At 41.4% G+C, this 16,396-nt stretch overlaps 1 protein-coding gene across 2 annotated transcripts in view; it reads right to left on the bottom strand.

Moving 5' to 3' along the window:
• Nucleotides 1–11,645, bottom strand: part of Ptar1 (protein prenyltransferase alpha subunit repeat containing 1) — a 37,858-nt gene extending 26,213 nt beyond the window's left edge. The window contains exons 1-2 of one of the 2 annotated variants that reach the window (XM_031389960.1): nt 11,474–11,645; nt 5,197–5,366 (exon numbers count right to left, since the gene is read on the bottom strand). In XM_031389960.1, coding sequence (XP_031245820.1) covers nt 5,197–5,366; nt 11,474–11,559 — 256 coding nt within the window. In that variant the 5' untranslated portion in view covers nt 11,560–11,645. Of the gene's footprint in view, nt 1–5,196; nt 5,367–9,393; nt 10,193–11,473 lie in introns of those variants that run through there. The other variant, XM_031389961.1, reaches the window with a different exon arrangement.
• Between the last annotated feature and the right edge of the window lie 4,751 nt (nt 11,646–16,396).

The following is a 16,396-nucleotide window of genomic DNA, read 5'->3' as shown; positions in this document are numbered from 1 at the left end:
GGAGGGCCAGCCATGAACCCTTGGAGAGAGAGGGGGAAGGGGAATGGGGAGAGAGGGAGAACAGGAGCAAGAGGACAGAACAAGAGCAGAAGAGTGAGGAGGGGCAAGCAGCCCCTTTTATAGTGAGTCAGGCACACCTGACAGTTGTCAGGTAACTGTGAGGTGGAGCCTAGACTAAATGCCAACCAGGACAATGCCTGACATACAGTAACCACTGAGTTCTGGATGTTACTTTTCATTACAAAGTTTGCAAACTCTTAGTTCCACAAGAGCTACTAAGAATGGATGCCTAGAAGGAAGTGAAAGTCAAGCTTAGCAGTGGTTACTGTGCAGAGGGAAACCTAACAATATCTAAGAATCTTGGGATTTAAAACACCAGAAGCCTTGATAACCATCAGTGGTGTCTAGTAATTAAGTACAACCAGGGCTTACCCCTCCTCAAGAACTTCTCCTCTTTCCTGATTCTGAAGTCAGTTCCAAGGCAAGTGGGGGTGGCATATAATGTACCAGGAGCGGGCCAACCAAGACAAAGGAAGAAAGGGATGAAGTAATTTAACCTCAGACTGCGGGTCTATCTTCTAGAAAAGCAAAGCAAGCATACTTTTGGCAAATGCTTTATCCTGTACAAGAAGGATGGACCAAGTTCTAAACATAAACATGTATAAGTAACAGTTAACTGTAATGATTTTACACTTTAAATTTCACCAGCTACAGACCATTTCTTCTACAGCCTTACACAGAAGACAAGAGCTACTGAAAGTCCTACGGACTCTTGAAATCAAACAGGTTTCTCTCTAAATACAAAACACAGGCCAATACACATGCTTACTATACACATTCCAGTGTATGACTAACCTAGCATCACCTTGTAGGCAGAAAGTGAATTTGGGCAAATCATTCACAGAAAGTAGCTAAATTATAGCTGCAATAAGAAAAGCACAGAAGTCAGAGGTTAGATCAATACACTGTTGGCTGAGCTTTGTTATGGCACTAGTCCTGGTTTTACTACTATCTCTGACAGAGAATGACTTCTATGCATCTAAAACTAAATAAATCTAAACCATATAAAGGGAAGCTAAAGGTAAAGCTATTTATGACAGTACACAGACCCTAAACAGTGAACTAAGCTAAGAATTCTTGCTAGTCATCTGACAAGGGTCACTTTGGCACTTAACAGTACTGAGTATGAGCCATGATCTTCGTTCTCAGTGACCCACAATCTAGCAGGGAAAGTATTTCAACAACAACTATCATACACTATGGTGAGTGACAGCTATGAAATCACCTGCATAAAGGGCCCCCTTAGAGTACAGAGATGGCTGTGTCCTGTAGTAGGCCGAAAACCTCTCAAAGACAAGGGTGAATCCAGCTGCTAATGCAACATCCAGGCTGGTGATAGCAACACAAAGGGAGAAGCACACAGGGATGTCAGGATGAAGTAAGCACACAGGGATGTCAGGATGCAGTCAGGATGCAGGATGACTCTGGCTGCACTAAGATTAAATACTACAAATGCAAATGGGGTAGGAGTCAGATAGGAGTGAAAACAGCAGCAAACCAATGGTTAGCAGCAAGTGGCAGCATTCCCAGAATCTAACCAGCATGAAGAGATTACAGTACGCCAGAAGCTCTCTGCTCAGTTAAGACAGTTGCTATGTAGAAGCTTAAATACTCAGGCCAACGAATTTCTCAAGGAAGGATAGAAATTCAAATGTCCATCCTGACTTTAAATACTTATTCAGCTAGTTAAGGACAGTTTTTGAAACATATAAGCCAAAATGAAATGGGTCCGTAGATAAATATCAGACTAGGGGCTGAGGATCTGCAATCTCTGATGCCAAATAATGGAATGGAGACAACGCTGGCAATTAGGCTTCCAATAGATGGTTAAAGGCTTTGAGATCCATCTAAAGAATTTCAATACTTCCTTAACTCTGTTCATCAGCTCTGAGAGAATAATGAAATAAGGTATGAGCATAATAATGTAATAAGATATAATATTCACACATGTACATATCACAATAAAAATCAGAGAAAGAGGCCATTAAGTTTGAGAAAGATCAGCGCAGGCATGGAGAAACTGGAAGGAAGGACATGGGAGGGGACGACAGGAGAAGGAAGCAGGAAGTGATATATTTTAAATTTTATTATAAATTATATTTAAGTTATAGTTTAAAATTATATAAATTTTATTTAAATTATATTTTAAACTTATGAAAATTGAGAGGAGGGCTGGGTGGTGGTGGTGCACACCTCTATTCCTAGCACTCGGGAGGCAGAGAAACCCTGTCTCAAAAAAACCAAAAAAGAAAAAAAAATTGAGAGGAGGAAAAAGCTGTTGGGAAGTGTTACTTGCAGTGGTTGGCTAGTGCCATGAAGGATGTAAATTACAGAAGAGTCTGCAACGGGATCAGCCAGCTATGAGGTATTATTAGCATTCTCCCAGCTGAGAAACATGGGTCTAGTCAGAAAAAGGTATGAGGAAGAAAAAGAAAAACGCAGAAAGTACATTTAAATATATTGAGTGCTTCGGACAGAGCTCTGCCCTTGTGGGGCTATTCATGCTGTTGTGCTGGCTAATTGTATGTCAATTTAACACAAGCTAGAGTCATTTGGGAAGAGGGAATCTCATTTGGAAAAAACGTTTCCATAATTTACCTGTGGAAAGTTTGTTGTGAACTTTGCTAATTAGTACTTGATGTAGGAAGACTGGGTCACTCACTGTAAGCAGTGCCTGCTATTTCTGGGCAGGTGGTCCTGGGTGTGTAAGAAAGCAGGCTGAGAAAGCCATGAGGAGCAAGCCTGGAAGTAGCACTCCTCCATGGCCTCTTCTTCAGCTCCCACCTCCAGGTTCCTGCCTTGAGTTCCTTTGAAGATGGACTGTGATGTGGAAGTGTAAGCAGAATTAACTTCACCTCCCCCAGCTGCTCTTGATCATGGTGTTCATCAGAGTGACAGAGTGACAGAGACCCTAGACAGCTGTTCCGTTCTTGCTTGTCTTCTTTTTTTTTTTTTTTGATTGGTAGGTTGAATTGTTGGTTTTGGTAGGCCAATCAGAATTATAATATCATTCTTCTGCCAAACCAAACATAGCTATTACTATATCAGGCTCTTAAATACTACTCCCTAACTAAACAAGAGATCTTTCAAATATCTTTGATATTTGATCATTAATGACTATGAGATATAAACTTGGGTGAAAAAATCTTATTCTGATGATAAAAGTCACCAAGTTATAACTCTATTGCAGGATTCTGGCCTAACCAAGTAGATACTGAAACACTTATTAAAGTATCAGCTTTCTACCTTGGCTTTTCTAATATACAAAAGGTTCAAAGAAATGGCATTTTTAAAAATTTGAATGTATCTTTCTTTAGCAAGATTCAGTGTATTCTAAGTGTTTTAGTTCATAACGTGATACAAAATTTTTGTGTTCGCATTTCAGACATCAAGGCAGAGGTTCACTTCTTTTCCTGACAATGCAACATAAGCAAGGCCTGAGCAGGCTGAGGCACCACACAGAATGATATGTGTGCCTTCCTACACAAGCCTTAGGCTATCATGATTCCCTCTTCTGTAGACCACCCAAGATAAATCAAGACCTGCCTCTGCTGTCCTCCTGATAGTGTCCCAAGGAGCTATCAAGACTGCAATCTTGTGAATAAGATCAAGATAAGAACCTGAAATGCAGGGGAAGATTTGGATGGCCATAGGACAAAGGTGGGTGAAGCTTAGGATATGAATGGGCGAAGTCTAATGCTATCAGATAACTTAGATTTGATCTTCAAAAACTGTTTCTTCTGTATGAGACAGTTATTCTGCTCCATTAGTGTGCATTGGCTCAGTTACACCAGGTTAAAAACAATACAACTTCATTTGGCAAAACATAACTTGATAGAGTCCCATGGCTTTTTAAACTCCATGCTATGGTGAGAGACAGAATAAAGAAGGTCTAACAAAAGCCAAATGCCCTTACATTTGTCTGTAGTGTGTGCCTAAACTCAGGTCATTCCGTTGACATCACACCAGGTTTAGGCAGCACTTGTGACTTAGACACATGAGTCAGAGGATCAATCAAACGAAACTAGTCACAGAGAAAATCAAAGCCACTTCTCATTTAAAAAGTCGGACTACTTCATGGTCCACACAGGAAAAGTGCTATTAACCTATTTTGACAGTCTTTCAAGGATAGTACTGAGAAAGATTCAGGGAAATCAGATGGGATACATCTGCAACATACCTTTCCCCCAAAAGAGGCTGTCTGGCTCTCAAGTCAAAACTTCTTAGATAAAGGAAACATGCACTATGCTTCTTGTATACACTCAGTCCTCAGCTGCTGGTAAGAGGAGCCCCCCTACTCCCCGGCAATGACTACTGAACTGATAATTAAACATGTTTAAAAAACAAGTTCTTATTCACAATCATCCTCCAGGCACAGTGGGCACTGCTGTAGATGCTGCTGTGTAAGGGGAAGGGCTTTTACAAAGGAGAGAGGACTCAGAAGTGACATCTGAGGTCATGTAGAATCTTGGTACTCAGAGGCTCGCTCGGTCTGATGGAACTCTGGAAAATGAGGCCAGCTAGGGTACTTAGGGATGGTCACTGATGTAAAGAGTTGTCCCAAAAGTGGAAGAAGTAAAAGCCAACATTTTCTCTTTCTTAATTTTTCACTCTCTCTTTTTGGCACATAAGACTCAGAAGGCCTGATCTCAACTGGGACTCAAAGCCCACAGAGTGGTCACTGCAGCTAAGAGAGCACCAGGCCTATCTCTAAATTGTTACTGAAAAAAAGGTCCGCTGGCTAAGGAGTCAGAAATCAGGTGCTTATAGGATCTAGAGAACTCTTTGATGATGCTCAAACTTCCTTTTATTTATTTGTTTGTTTGTTTGTATGTTTGTTTTTTTAAACTAAAGGATGTGATCCTTAAATAAATCTTTCAAATGACCTCAGCATATTAGCACATAAAATCACTGTGGTGACAGCAGGTGGCTTGGCTCCTGCCTGAGACACTTCCATTATAATCACTGTGGTTACAAACAGGAACACTAATGATCGAGTCTAAGCTCCTCACTTGACAGGGAAGACAAACACCTGCTCAGGCAGTGCAGAGGAGAGCCAAAACTAGAGTCCAGGAATGCCAACCCCAAGCCAGAGAGCTCCTCCCCGAGGAAGAAGAGCGGCTGGTGCATACTCACCATCTTTGTTTAGCCACTGCTTTCTTGTTCTGTACAAAAGGAGCTTGTTGTGGACATATGGTAATAGGAACTTGACACACCAGCTCTCCACACCAAGTTTGTTCTCAACCAGGACAATGGGACTCCGGTTATATCTTGCTTCGGGGCATGGGATCAGGCCAATTTCATCTCTAAATATGGAAGACATAAAAAAAATTGAAGATATTACTGGCTTTTAATTCTCTTTTTCTAATCCCACAATGCATTTTAAAAACCTCACATATTTAATTCTCCTAAGAATGGAACTAAGCTCATCTACATACTGCACTACAGGCCAGCCAGGATTACATTGTGAGACCCTGTCTCAAACAAACATGAATAACCTAAAATTAGCACAACCAAATAAAAAAAACAACCCCTAGATTTACTCACTCAGGAGACTGTGTTCTTTGAGATCTAATAACTACTTGCAACACTTTAAGGAACCCCAGGAGCTAAAAACATAAATGCTACATTAGCAAGGATAAAAGAATCCCAGCTTCCAGACACACTGTTTGGGGGGCAGGCTTTTTAAATTTAAATTCACAATGTTAAAAACAAGTTTTGCTTACTACAATGGCTATTCCTGGTTGTTAAATTGACTATATCTGGAATGAACTACAATCCAGAATTGGAGGGCTCACCTGTGACCAAGATCTTGAGGCTGGAAGACACAAGTTACTGACCTGGATCTTGGCATGGAGATCTTGAGGCACAGTGGCTAGGAAAAGCCTAGGCCCAGGCAAAGTAGTACACGCCTTTAATTCCAGGAGACTAAGGCAAGCATATCTCTGAGTCCCAGATGCAGGCATGGTGGTACACACCATGAGCTACACCTTCTATGGAGACCTACATAAGGACATTGGCAGAAGGAAGATTTGCTCTTCTTTGATGCTTGCATTTACTTGCCAGCACATCTGTTGAAATTTACTTCTACAGAAGACCAGCTGAAACAACTAGCCTTGTGGGACTGAGCAACTACTAGATTCTTGGACTTCCAATTCTTGGACTTTCACAGCTGACCATTGTTAGGGACTTTGACTACAGAGTGTAAGTCTTCATAATAAATTTCCTCAATATAGAAAGACATTCCATATGTTCCGTGACTCTAGGGAACCCTGACTAATACACTCACGATAGTTGTACTAGATATAAAATATCTAAGTGCTAATCTGGTACCTAAATTACAGGACAAGCTGCAGAACTAAAAAATACACTCCTTTGACCAGCTACCCTTCCAAGAAACTTTAAAAAACAGAGCCTATGGACAGCCTGTGTTCAATAACTGCATCTGAGTAGACATTCACCCAGCTTCCAAAGGTTACTCTAAGAGAATATTATCTCTGCTCTTTGTAGTGCACTGTATTGTGTGGGCCATCTAACATGCACCTTTAGCTTTGACAGACTTTTGCCATTTGTGAGAGGGTAGAGCTATATTCTATCCCCAGTAAAGGAAATGGGCTAGAGTGCACACAGCTTTCCATGTAAAGAGAATGAATCATAAGATGTAAACCTTTGAAGAACTAAAGAAAAAAACATCAGAAATAAAAAGAGATGCAGTGTTCTATAGAGACAGAAGCTCTTGATAAGAGCTCCTGGACTAATTAGTCTCCTTTCTACCACTAATGGCCAGTGTGATATGTTAAGTCCTATACCTCTGGACTGCTCATCTGAAATACAGAAATAGGAAAAGCAAAGGTGAAGAATGTGGCAAGCTATGAAGTGCTAGGCAAGGATAAATGCTATCAGTTCATTTAACAGCATGAGGTCAGTGTCAAGTTTCTTGGTTAGTAGACAACAGATAGCTGAAGCAAAAAATGTCAATCGTTTGTCAAGTTATTTTGCCCTAAGAAAATGATGTTTTGTTACTTTCAAAAAAAAAATTAACAGCATTTTCTTCAGAAAGATATGTTGTTTTTAAGCTTTCAAATAACAGAATATTTCCATTTAGATTTCTGTAACTATTCCTTTACATCACTGTCTAATTTTTTTCATGCAATTTTGGACTCCAAAATCATTTAAAAATGATGAAAGCTCATTCTTCTTGAGTCTCCTTTTAACAGATTAAGTCCATAGAGCTTAAGAGAAAACACAAACTAAACACCTGTTTCTACTGTTACTAACATTTGGTATACAGCTTTTTGCCATCCTTAAGTATTTTTACAGAAAGTGAGAAAACGTTGGGCATAAGCTTTTGACAATACTTAACATGAACTCTGTAAAGTGTTACAACAGAACAAAAACCAGCCCAGGTTCAGGAAATTATATAAATATCTTTATTGAGTAGTTATTTTTGTCTTATAAGTTGTAATTCTTTCTAGAATGATTAAAAAGGAGACAGTAAAATATCTATAGGAACTGACACTTGCATATTAATAATTAAACCCCTAACTGGTAGTGAAGATATTTCAGAGACCTGATAGGCCTCCTCATTAATTTTAAAGATAACTAACTTTGTATACCACGAAACTATATTACTGACATTATTTAGAAAAACCAGAAATTGCTGTTTATTGTATGCTACAGTCTGTGTTTACTCTAAGCAATAATCTACAGTAAAAGATCTTCACCCCATTTTACAGATAAGAGTCTTACCTAAGTATATTGGGCTAAAAATAAAATAAGATTCAAATCTAGGGCTCAAATTCTAAACAAAGTCTTTAAAAACCATACTATCATTTAAATGAGTAAGCTACTTGTGTAAGACCATTATATTCTTAGTTTCATATTCATCAATCTACAGACAACTTTAAACTGTTTCATTATTAAGTCCTTACTTAGTAGCCCTCCTACAGATTAAAAGTGTCTCAATTCAAATGTTAATTTCCCTGAAAGAAGTACCTAGAGCTTGTAAGTCAAATAAAGTCTCCTGGGTATCACTCTTCATGATGTCTTTCTTAACTTTCTGCCTACTTCCAGAAGTTAGGTGTTGATCGGTTTGAGGTTCCATTACGGACAGGGCCCTTTTCTCTACTATGTGCTACTTTACGTGCTCAGGTCCTGGTAGAATATCCCCTGATGAGCACTAGGCCTGTCAAGTGCTAGTGTTTTTTTGCTATACACATGAATGCAACAATTAAGCCAGAGAGTCAAGAACTTCTATAACCTGCTCCTGTGTCATCCTTTCAATCACATCTTGATGCTTTTGATCAATATAATGCCCCCCACCCCCCGTTTCTTATGACACTGTTAAGTCCTACCCAGACTTTGATGTTCATGGGATACACCCAGCCTCCCTTCTCTTCCAATATTTACAACATTGCTAATGGATCTTTACTAGGAGCTACATGGCAGGGTTAATTTACTGTTCATGCAGGTTAACTAAACCCACACCAGACAACTCAGTACTCACTTCTCATATGATTATGCTTAAAATCAAAAGTTCAGTTCTCATTCACATTAAGAACATTCCAAGTGTCCAATAGCTACATATGGCTAGTACAGCGGATGTACAATTTAACCACACCAGAAATTTGGCTTCAGTACAAACTATATTTTGTATTTCTAGTCTCACACAGTGAATATGCACCTCAAATCAATGTAGATATTCATGATGGTTTGTATATGCTTGGCCCAGGGAGTGGCACTATTAGGAGGTGTGGCCTTGGAGTAGGTGTGTCACTGTGGGCGTGGGCTTAAGACCCTCATCCTAGCTGCCTGGAAGGCAGTCTTGTAGCAATCTTCAGAGGAAGATATAGAACTCTCAGCTCCTCCTGCACCATGCCAGCCTGGATGCTGCCATGCCCCCACCTGATGATAATGGACTGAACCTCTGAACTTGTAAGCCAGTTCCCAAATAAATGTTGGCCTTAAAGAGTTGCCTTGGTCACAGTGTCTGTTCACAGCAGTAAAACCCTAACTAAGACAATATTTGATTGAAAAAGAACAATTTTCTGGATATGAGAATCTTAACATGATGACCTAATTAGGCTGCCCAGTAGACAGCTGCCTTCCACATCAAGACACAGTCTATACCTCATGGTAATAAATATTCCTGGGTCAAGCTACTAGAACCCAAAAGGATTCCTAGTCACATGCAAACAATCTTTCTGTTGTGTTTTCCACTTTGCAAAGTGTTCTGTCAAGGAGTGGAGGGACTCAGGTTAACTCTGGTGCTCTGAATTCTCATTAGCCTTTCAAGATCAAGACAGCATTGAGCCTGGGGGAAATCATTCATACCTGGCAAACATCATTCCTATGTCACTGAGCCTTTGGCTGCTTCAGGCAGAAACTTCTACAGAAACAAAGTTAATGTAGTCAAGACAGTAGATGTTAACAAATAAATTGACAACCTATCATAAGTTGGAGAAAACGGGGAAGCAAAGGTGAAAAACTTTTATAATACTGTTATTAGATAATAACTTTAAAGATGGATGTTTTTTAAAACTAGAAATATAGCCTTTTTGAGTCTAAAAAGGCTAGATTAAGCAAAGACATACTGACATTTCTGAAAATTCCAACATAGAAGACATTTTGAAATATGGAAAGAGGATACTCTTACTGTATGGAATATGCACTAAAATTCAGCTGCTGACAAATACTAAATAATGAGTTGAGTGATTTAAATGTTTACAGCTTACGTAACTTAGTTCAAGTGCCCAACTTCTCTCAAGCCTTCCTATTTCAAATGACCCAAATACTTACAAATAGTCATAAATTATATGTTGGCAGAGTATATATTAGTGAGACCGCAGAGTAAAATTATGATGAAAAGAGGCACTGAAGCCCTTTAAGAGTTTTTGGTGATCCAGAAAAACAGAGACCTACTCTACACTCCACTGGGTCAACCTGATGAACTAATTAATCTTAATTTCGCCAAATATAATATTTTTAGTCTACCTCAAAGACGAGAAACTGGAGTGACCACAATATTAAGTGTCTAACCTTTGTTACAATGTTTTAGAAAACAACACCAATGATAAAAAGTGGACCTTTCACTTGCCCAACTTTTTTTTTTTCCTCTAAAGGATGTGTCTGTAACTTGCACTGCAGCTGGAATTCTCAAAAAGGGCCTCAAAGACAGATACACAAGACATCAAAGCATTCCTTAAAAGGCCCAGCAGCCACTATGGCTACTGCCAGGAAATCACTCCAAACACTCATTCTGAAAAAAGTCAGCAGTCAAAAGAGGAAAGGAGGACGACTGAAGGCCGTCAGAGCTGGCAGGTATGTTTAGAGGCCAGTAGTCTTTTGTCTTGAATGAAGTACAGTTTTAAGTCTTTAATTGACCCAAGGGAGCAGGCCATCTGAGGATTTCTAAATTTTTTTATGAGATCACTTTGGAGGAAAAGAATACTTTGTTAAAATGTACGTTGGTCTTTCATTTGGTTGGAAAAGCTAAGGAGGCTAGAATACTTCAAAATAATGCATGTGTTTTAGTTAAAACAAAATTAAAATATTAAAAATAAGTTGTATATTCAACGAGAAAATAACACAAAACCGGACTTCATGTTTGTTTCCCTGGGAGGGAGAGAAGAAACGGGCTCCATTCTGCCTTCTCATTCTTTTGTATTCTGGTGTAGGTAACTCTTTAGAAGCTTCCTTTTCATTCGTTAAAGGGAGAGTACCAGAAAAAAAAAATCTTGAGAGTATCTTCCTAGAGAGTAACAAATAAGATGGAAAGAGAGGAGGAGGAGATAATATATGTGTCAGTTCAGTAGTGAACTTTTAGAAGGCAACAATGCCTTAAGATGCAGGACTGTAACTTCGGGCGCGCTACTGATAAAAAAGTATCCAGTTTGCAACAGCTTTATGAGATCCTTCCAGGTCACCTTCAAAAATTGTTACATCCGTCTCGCTTTGCAATTTTGTGACAAGCTAGTGGAAAAGTCAAAGGCAGCTTCCAATCACCTTTACTTAACCCGCAAGGGGGGGGGGGGGAGGTGTAGGGAGTCTGATGGGGTGGATAACCCTCTACAGCCACGCACTGGATGCTACCGAGAGTCGCCTCCAAGGCACAGAGACCCACAGCAGTGGCCCGCGGGGCAAGCGCACCCCGACCGGGAGAAGAGTTGCCACAACTCCCGGGACGCGCCGGGCAGGGCAGAAAACTCCACGCTCGGACGTGGCTCTCGGAGGTCGCTCCCCAACCCTGACCCGCCACGCGTCCTGGTAACGGCCAGCTGGCCCGGCGCGACAGTCCCAGCCGCGCTCCGCCTGTCGGAAGCGCGCGTGGGCCCGGAGCGGCCGCGGCGAGTGGACTAGAGCGCGGCCCCGACCCGCCCCCGACGACCCCGGCGGCGCAGGGCGCGCAACTCACATGTGCGGGTTCCTTCGGAAGGCGTTGGTGATGTCCTTCACCACCCTCTGCACCAGCACCGCCACCTCCTCGTTCGTCTCGGCCATGTTGGCGGTCGCCGCGATCCGGCGCGCCTCCGGGAGAACCCAGCCGCTGGCGGGAGTTCCGCGGGGGCGCGCGCGCGCGCGCCCTGGCTCAGCCGCGTTCCCGCCGAGGCCGCCGAGCACTTCCGGGTCAGGGAGAGCGGCTGAGCTGCTGGGTTGGGCCGGCTCTTCAAGCTCCGTGGGTTTGAATTTTGGTTCACTAGGCGTGGAGGAAGGAGGGTTCCCCCGCACTTCTCGGAGCAGGCGTGTCCCGGGGTGGCCTCTACCCAGGGACCTCCGGATGGCAGCGCCGTGCCCACTTCACCGGCCCACCCGGGGAGGAGGCTGGTTGCTGACCTCCTTTTGCACTCTTGTGCTACTTTGTGTCTGAAATTTAAAGTAGCCCTTTTAGTTAGATCTTGTAATGCATTAAGCAAAGAAAAGAAAGTACAAGAGAAACAACCCTTCAGATCTAGGGGAACAAGTTTAAGAAAAAAAGTAACCCATTGTACCATTTTTGATAAGTTTGGCGATCACTGCGTTAATTTGGAGTATAAAAGAAAAATAATAATAAAAAAAAAACAAGGCTTTGACAATTTGTTCCTGACATTTGTTGCTCCACAAATTATAAGATTGCTCTGTTCCATTTGGATTTTAAAGTGCTGTAATTACCTTTTTTATTTTTATATGCCAGAGATTTGTCTACTCTAAGTATAAAATTCTGACCCCTCTATCTGATGATGGTGACTCCTTCTCCTCCTCCTCCTCCTCCTCCTCATCCTCATCCTCCTCGTCCTTCTCTTCTTCCCTCAACCCCCCCACCCCACACCCCATGCTTGAAGCCTGTATCTTTTTAATTTTTGGTTTTTTGCCCTGGCAAGGTAGTGCACAGCTGTGATATTGGGAGGTGACAACAGGGTGTGACATTCAAGGTTATCTTTGGCTGAGCTATTTGAAACTTGGATCTCTAAAAACCAAAAGTTTTGCAAAACAATGGTCGGTCCTGGTCCTGGTGAAGGAGAGAGTCTACAGACTTGTAGAAAGCAAGGCAGACCTGACTAAGACCCTGTAAAATCTTAAGCCTCTTGACAAGCTCTCAGATGAAGCAGTGAAACAAATGGGGTGTGCTACATCCCTAGACCAAGAGCAAGCTCAGGAGTCCTGTTGAAGAGTGTACCGGGCGCTGGAGAGATGGCTTAGCAACGATCTTCCCACCCACAACCACCTGTAACTCCAGCTCCAGATAGTCCAACATCCTCTTCTGGCCTCTGTGGGAACACACACATTAAAAAAAGATAATATGCTACTGGAGGTTCCTCAGAAATTTGGAAATAGATCTACCTATCAGCTATAAAGAACAAGGACATCCTGAGTTTTGCAGACAAGTGGATGGAACTAGAAAATATCATCCTGAGTGAGGTAACTCAGGCCCAAAAGGTCATGCATGGTATATACTCACTAATAAGTGGTTATTAGCCAAAAAAACGTACAGAATACCCAGGACGCTCCGCAGAATTCAAGGTTAACAAGCCAGCAGAAGGGCCCAAGTGAGGATGCCTTAATCCCACTTGGGAGGGAGAAGAAAGCAATCACAGCAGGGAGTTGGGAGGCAGAGGGAGGGAGGAATGTGGGCAGAAGAGTGGACAGGGAGGGAAAAGGGGGAACACGATCAGGTATTGGGGCAGGGGGTGGGCCCCCCCCCAGACAGGACTGAAGCCCTGAGGGCCAGCAGAAAGAATGGAAATAAGGCAACCTCAGAAGGTATGAGGTGGGGGGACCCTCTAGAATGTACCAGAAGCCTGGGAGATGAGAGACTCTAAGGACACAAATGGAGGGACCTTAGATAGGGTTGCCATTCTATAGTCAAAAACTCTGACCCAGAGTTGTTTCTGTCTAAAAGAACTGCAGGGACAAAAATGGATAAAAGCCTGAGGGAAAGAAGGTCTAGTGACAGGCTCAAATTGGGAGCCAGCTCAAGGGGAGGCTCCAAGGTCTGACACTATGACTGATGCTATGGTGCTTACAAACAGGAGTCTAGCATGGCTGTCCTCTAGGAGGCCCCACCAAGCAGCTGAAAGAGTCAGATGCAGATACTTATACTCAACCAAAGGACATAAGCCAGGGACCCCTGTGGTTGAATTAGGGAAAGGCTGGAAGAAGCTGAGGAGGAGGACATCCCCATAGGAAGACCAGCAATCTCAACTAACCTGGACCCCCGAGATTTCTCAGACACTGAGCCACCAACCAGGTAGCATACACCAGCTGATATTAGGCCCCGGACATATATACAGCAGAGGACTGTGGGGTCTGGCCTCAGTGAGAGAAGATGCACCTAACCTTCAAGAGACTTAAGACCCCAGGGAGTAGGAGGTCTGGTAGGATGGAGGGGGGGACTAATAGGCAGTAGCAGGGTAGGGGAGGAGGTATGGGATGAGGAACAGTCGGAGGGCAGACTGGGTGAGAGATAACGACTGGATTGTAAAAAAAAAGATTAAATGAATATTACAAATTTAAAAAGAAATTAATATAATGAAATGAAGTTTTTTTCTGCAAAGTGAAAAAAAAAAAATGCTACAATTCTCTGGTAGCTTCAGGTCACTGGCAAGTCTAGTCAGAACCATTTCTCCTTCCCTTCTTGGCACTAGGAAACAGCCCTGAGTTCTGAGAGCAGAACTGAAGGAACACACTGAGAAATAGAAGTTTTTTCAAAACCTTCCTTTTTAATCTTAAAAATTCGATATTTTTTGTAATTTTTAAAATATGTTACAGTTTAACAAGAAAAATCCAAGCTTGATCCTCAAATGTCAAAATAAAACTGATTTCAAAAGATAATATCTCTGTGTGGTTCTGTATCTGTCCTCCCTCTTCTCTCTGTACTGATATGAAAGCCGTGAATTATATGCCCTACGGTTCTAAGTGTTAGAAATGGTCTCACCCAGTAGTTATAGATCTAATAAGTATAAAACTCAAATGTTTAGAGCCGAAATGTTTTAGAATGCTGGTCCAACTCAATTTTATAAATAAGGGCTAAAATCCTAAGAAGGTTAGAATTGAAATTCATGAGCCCTAACTAATGATATCTGAAGAGTGTGTGGTTAAATTTAAGAGGATTTTATTTAAAGACTAGAAGATCTATATTGAGGGTCCTACAAATATGTCATACTAGAATATAAAGTGAATAGTTCAAATGCCTAGTGATAGAAGATTGATTGAATTATGGCGAAGAGCCACGGGGGTGGCTTAACAAGTAAAAATGCTACTGGTACAAACCTGACAACCTGAGTTCTGTCCCTGAATCCGACAGCACAATGGGGAAAAATTCCAGTAAGTTGTCCTCTGGCCTGAACTCACAGACGCATCACAATTACATAAATAAACCACCACCACCACCATTATCATCATCATCATCTTCCTAAATCATGATTGATATTTGTAAAAAAATATTACTGTATCACCAAATATAACATAATTAAAGACCATGCAGTTGGACCTCTGCATCTGCAAGTTCCACCCATGGTTGGATGAATCCAAAATAAGTAAACTTATTTGGAAAGAACAGCACATCTGCAACAAACTTGTACAGGTTTATTTTTACTTTAAACTGAGTAGAAGACTATAAAGTAAAAAGGCTGCTAATGATTATCTGTTTTGATAGAATTAATGGAGATGATTGGACCTCTAAATAAACATCCTAGGAGCTGGAACACGTTAAACTACTTGAGTGCCATGTGAGTATGGTACTCTGCTGGTAATTCCAGCTCCAAATGGTACAGACAAAAGATTCTTAAAGTAAGCTGGCCAACTAGACGGTCCAGGCCGGCAAGCTCTGGGTTTGAGTGAGAGGCCCTGCTTCAAAGAATACAATGGAAAAGCAATTTAAGAATATTCCCAGTATTAATCTGGGACCTCCATATGCATGCTTAAACAAGTACATGGGAACACACACACATAGCACATCACATATGTACCTCACACACATAAAAGGAAAAAATACTTATGCATACACGCATGTTTTAAGCCTTACTGGATACTCTAAACACAATGAAACAAAAATCCTAATGTATATGTTGTGGCCCTAGAAGGACAAGGCTGGACAGTGGACTAGATTTAATGACCTGTGAAGAGAAGATGACTGGATCCTGGCCAAGTCTTTACTGTCTGTATATTAATCTACTTACATTAGTCTTACTTTCTATACATACTTCACCTATTTTCATTTGCAGTCTACCTTGTGATAACATTAAACAAGGTTCATATGCTCTTGTAATATTTGATAGATATGTTTACTAATGTAGGAAGCTGATTTCATCACCTCAGTAAGTTGGCTCAGGTGTGATGGTACATGTCTCCACACCGTAAAGGGGAAAGACAGGAGAATTGTGAGTTCAAGCCCACAATGGACTATATAGTAAGTTCCGGTCTACCTTGGACTATGCAGTGAGACCTTGTCTAAAAATACAGTAAATACAGTGTTGGCCTGAAAGATTACTCATTGAGATAGTCTCTGTCTAGTATTGTGAGGCCTTAGCAATGGCCTCACACCTAAAAACAAATGTCCAATTTTAAACACTTGGTTATGATATACGATATTGTCATTGTGATTGTATCATATAAATCAAGCCTCACCCCTCTTTCACTATTGCAGTTTCTAAAAATCTAAGAGCTTACCAGCAAGGAAACAGAAGGAAGGCAAAATATCAGTACACAAGGAACAATATCAGTTATCTGTTTTATTAATACAAAAGATAGCCAGTGGGGGCAATGCCTGTCTTCATAGGCTTTACTAGGCTTTGGAGAAAAGGAAGAGCAAAAGCTATATTTATGGAAAGATATGCATTGAATGTGGGGATGCTTGGTAGAT

The sequence above is a fragment of the Mastomys coucha genome, unplaced genomic scaffold (genome assembly GCF_008632895.1).
Source record: "Mastomys coucha isolate ucsf_1 unplaced genomic scaffold, UCSF_Mcou_1 pScaffold21, whole genome shotgun sequence".
NCBI lineage: Eukaryota > Metazoa > Chordata > Mammalia > Rodentia > Muridae > Mastomys > Mastomys coucha.
The sequence above is the reverse complement of the archived record's forward strand: the minus strand, read 5'-3'. Positions and strand labels throughout refer to the sequence as shown.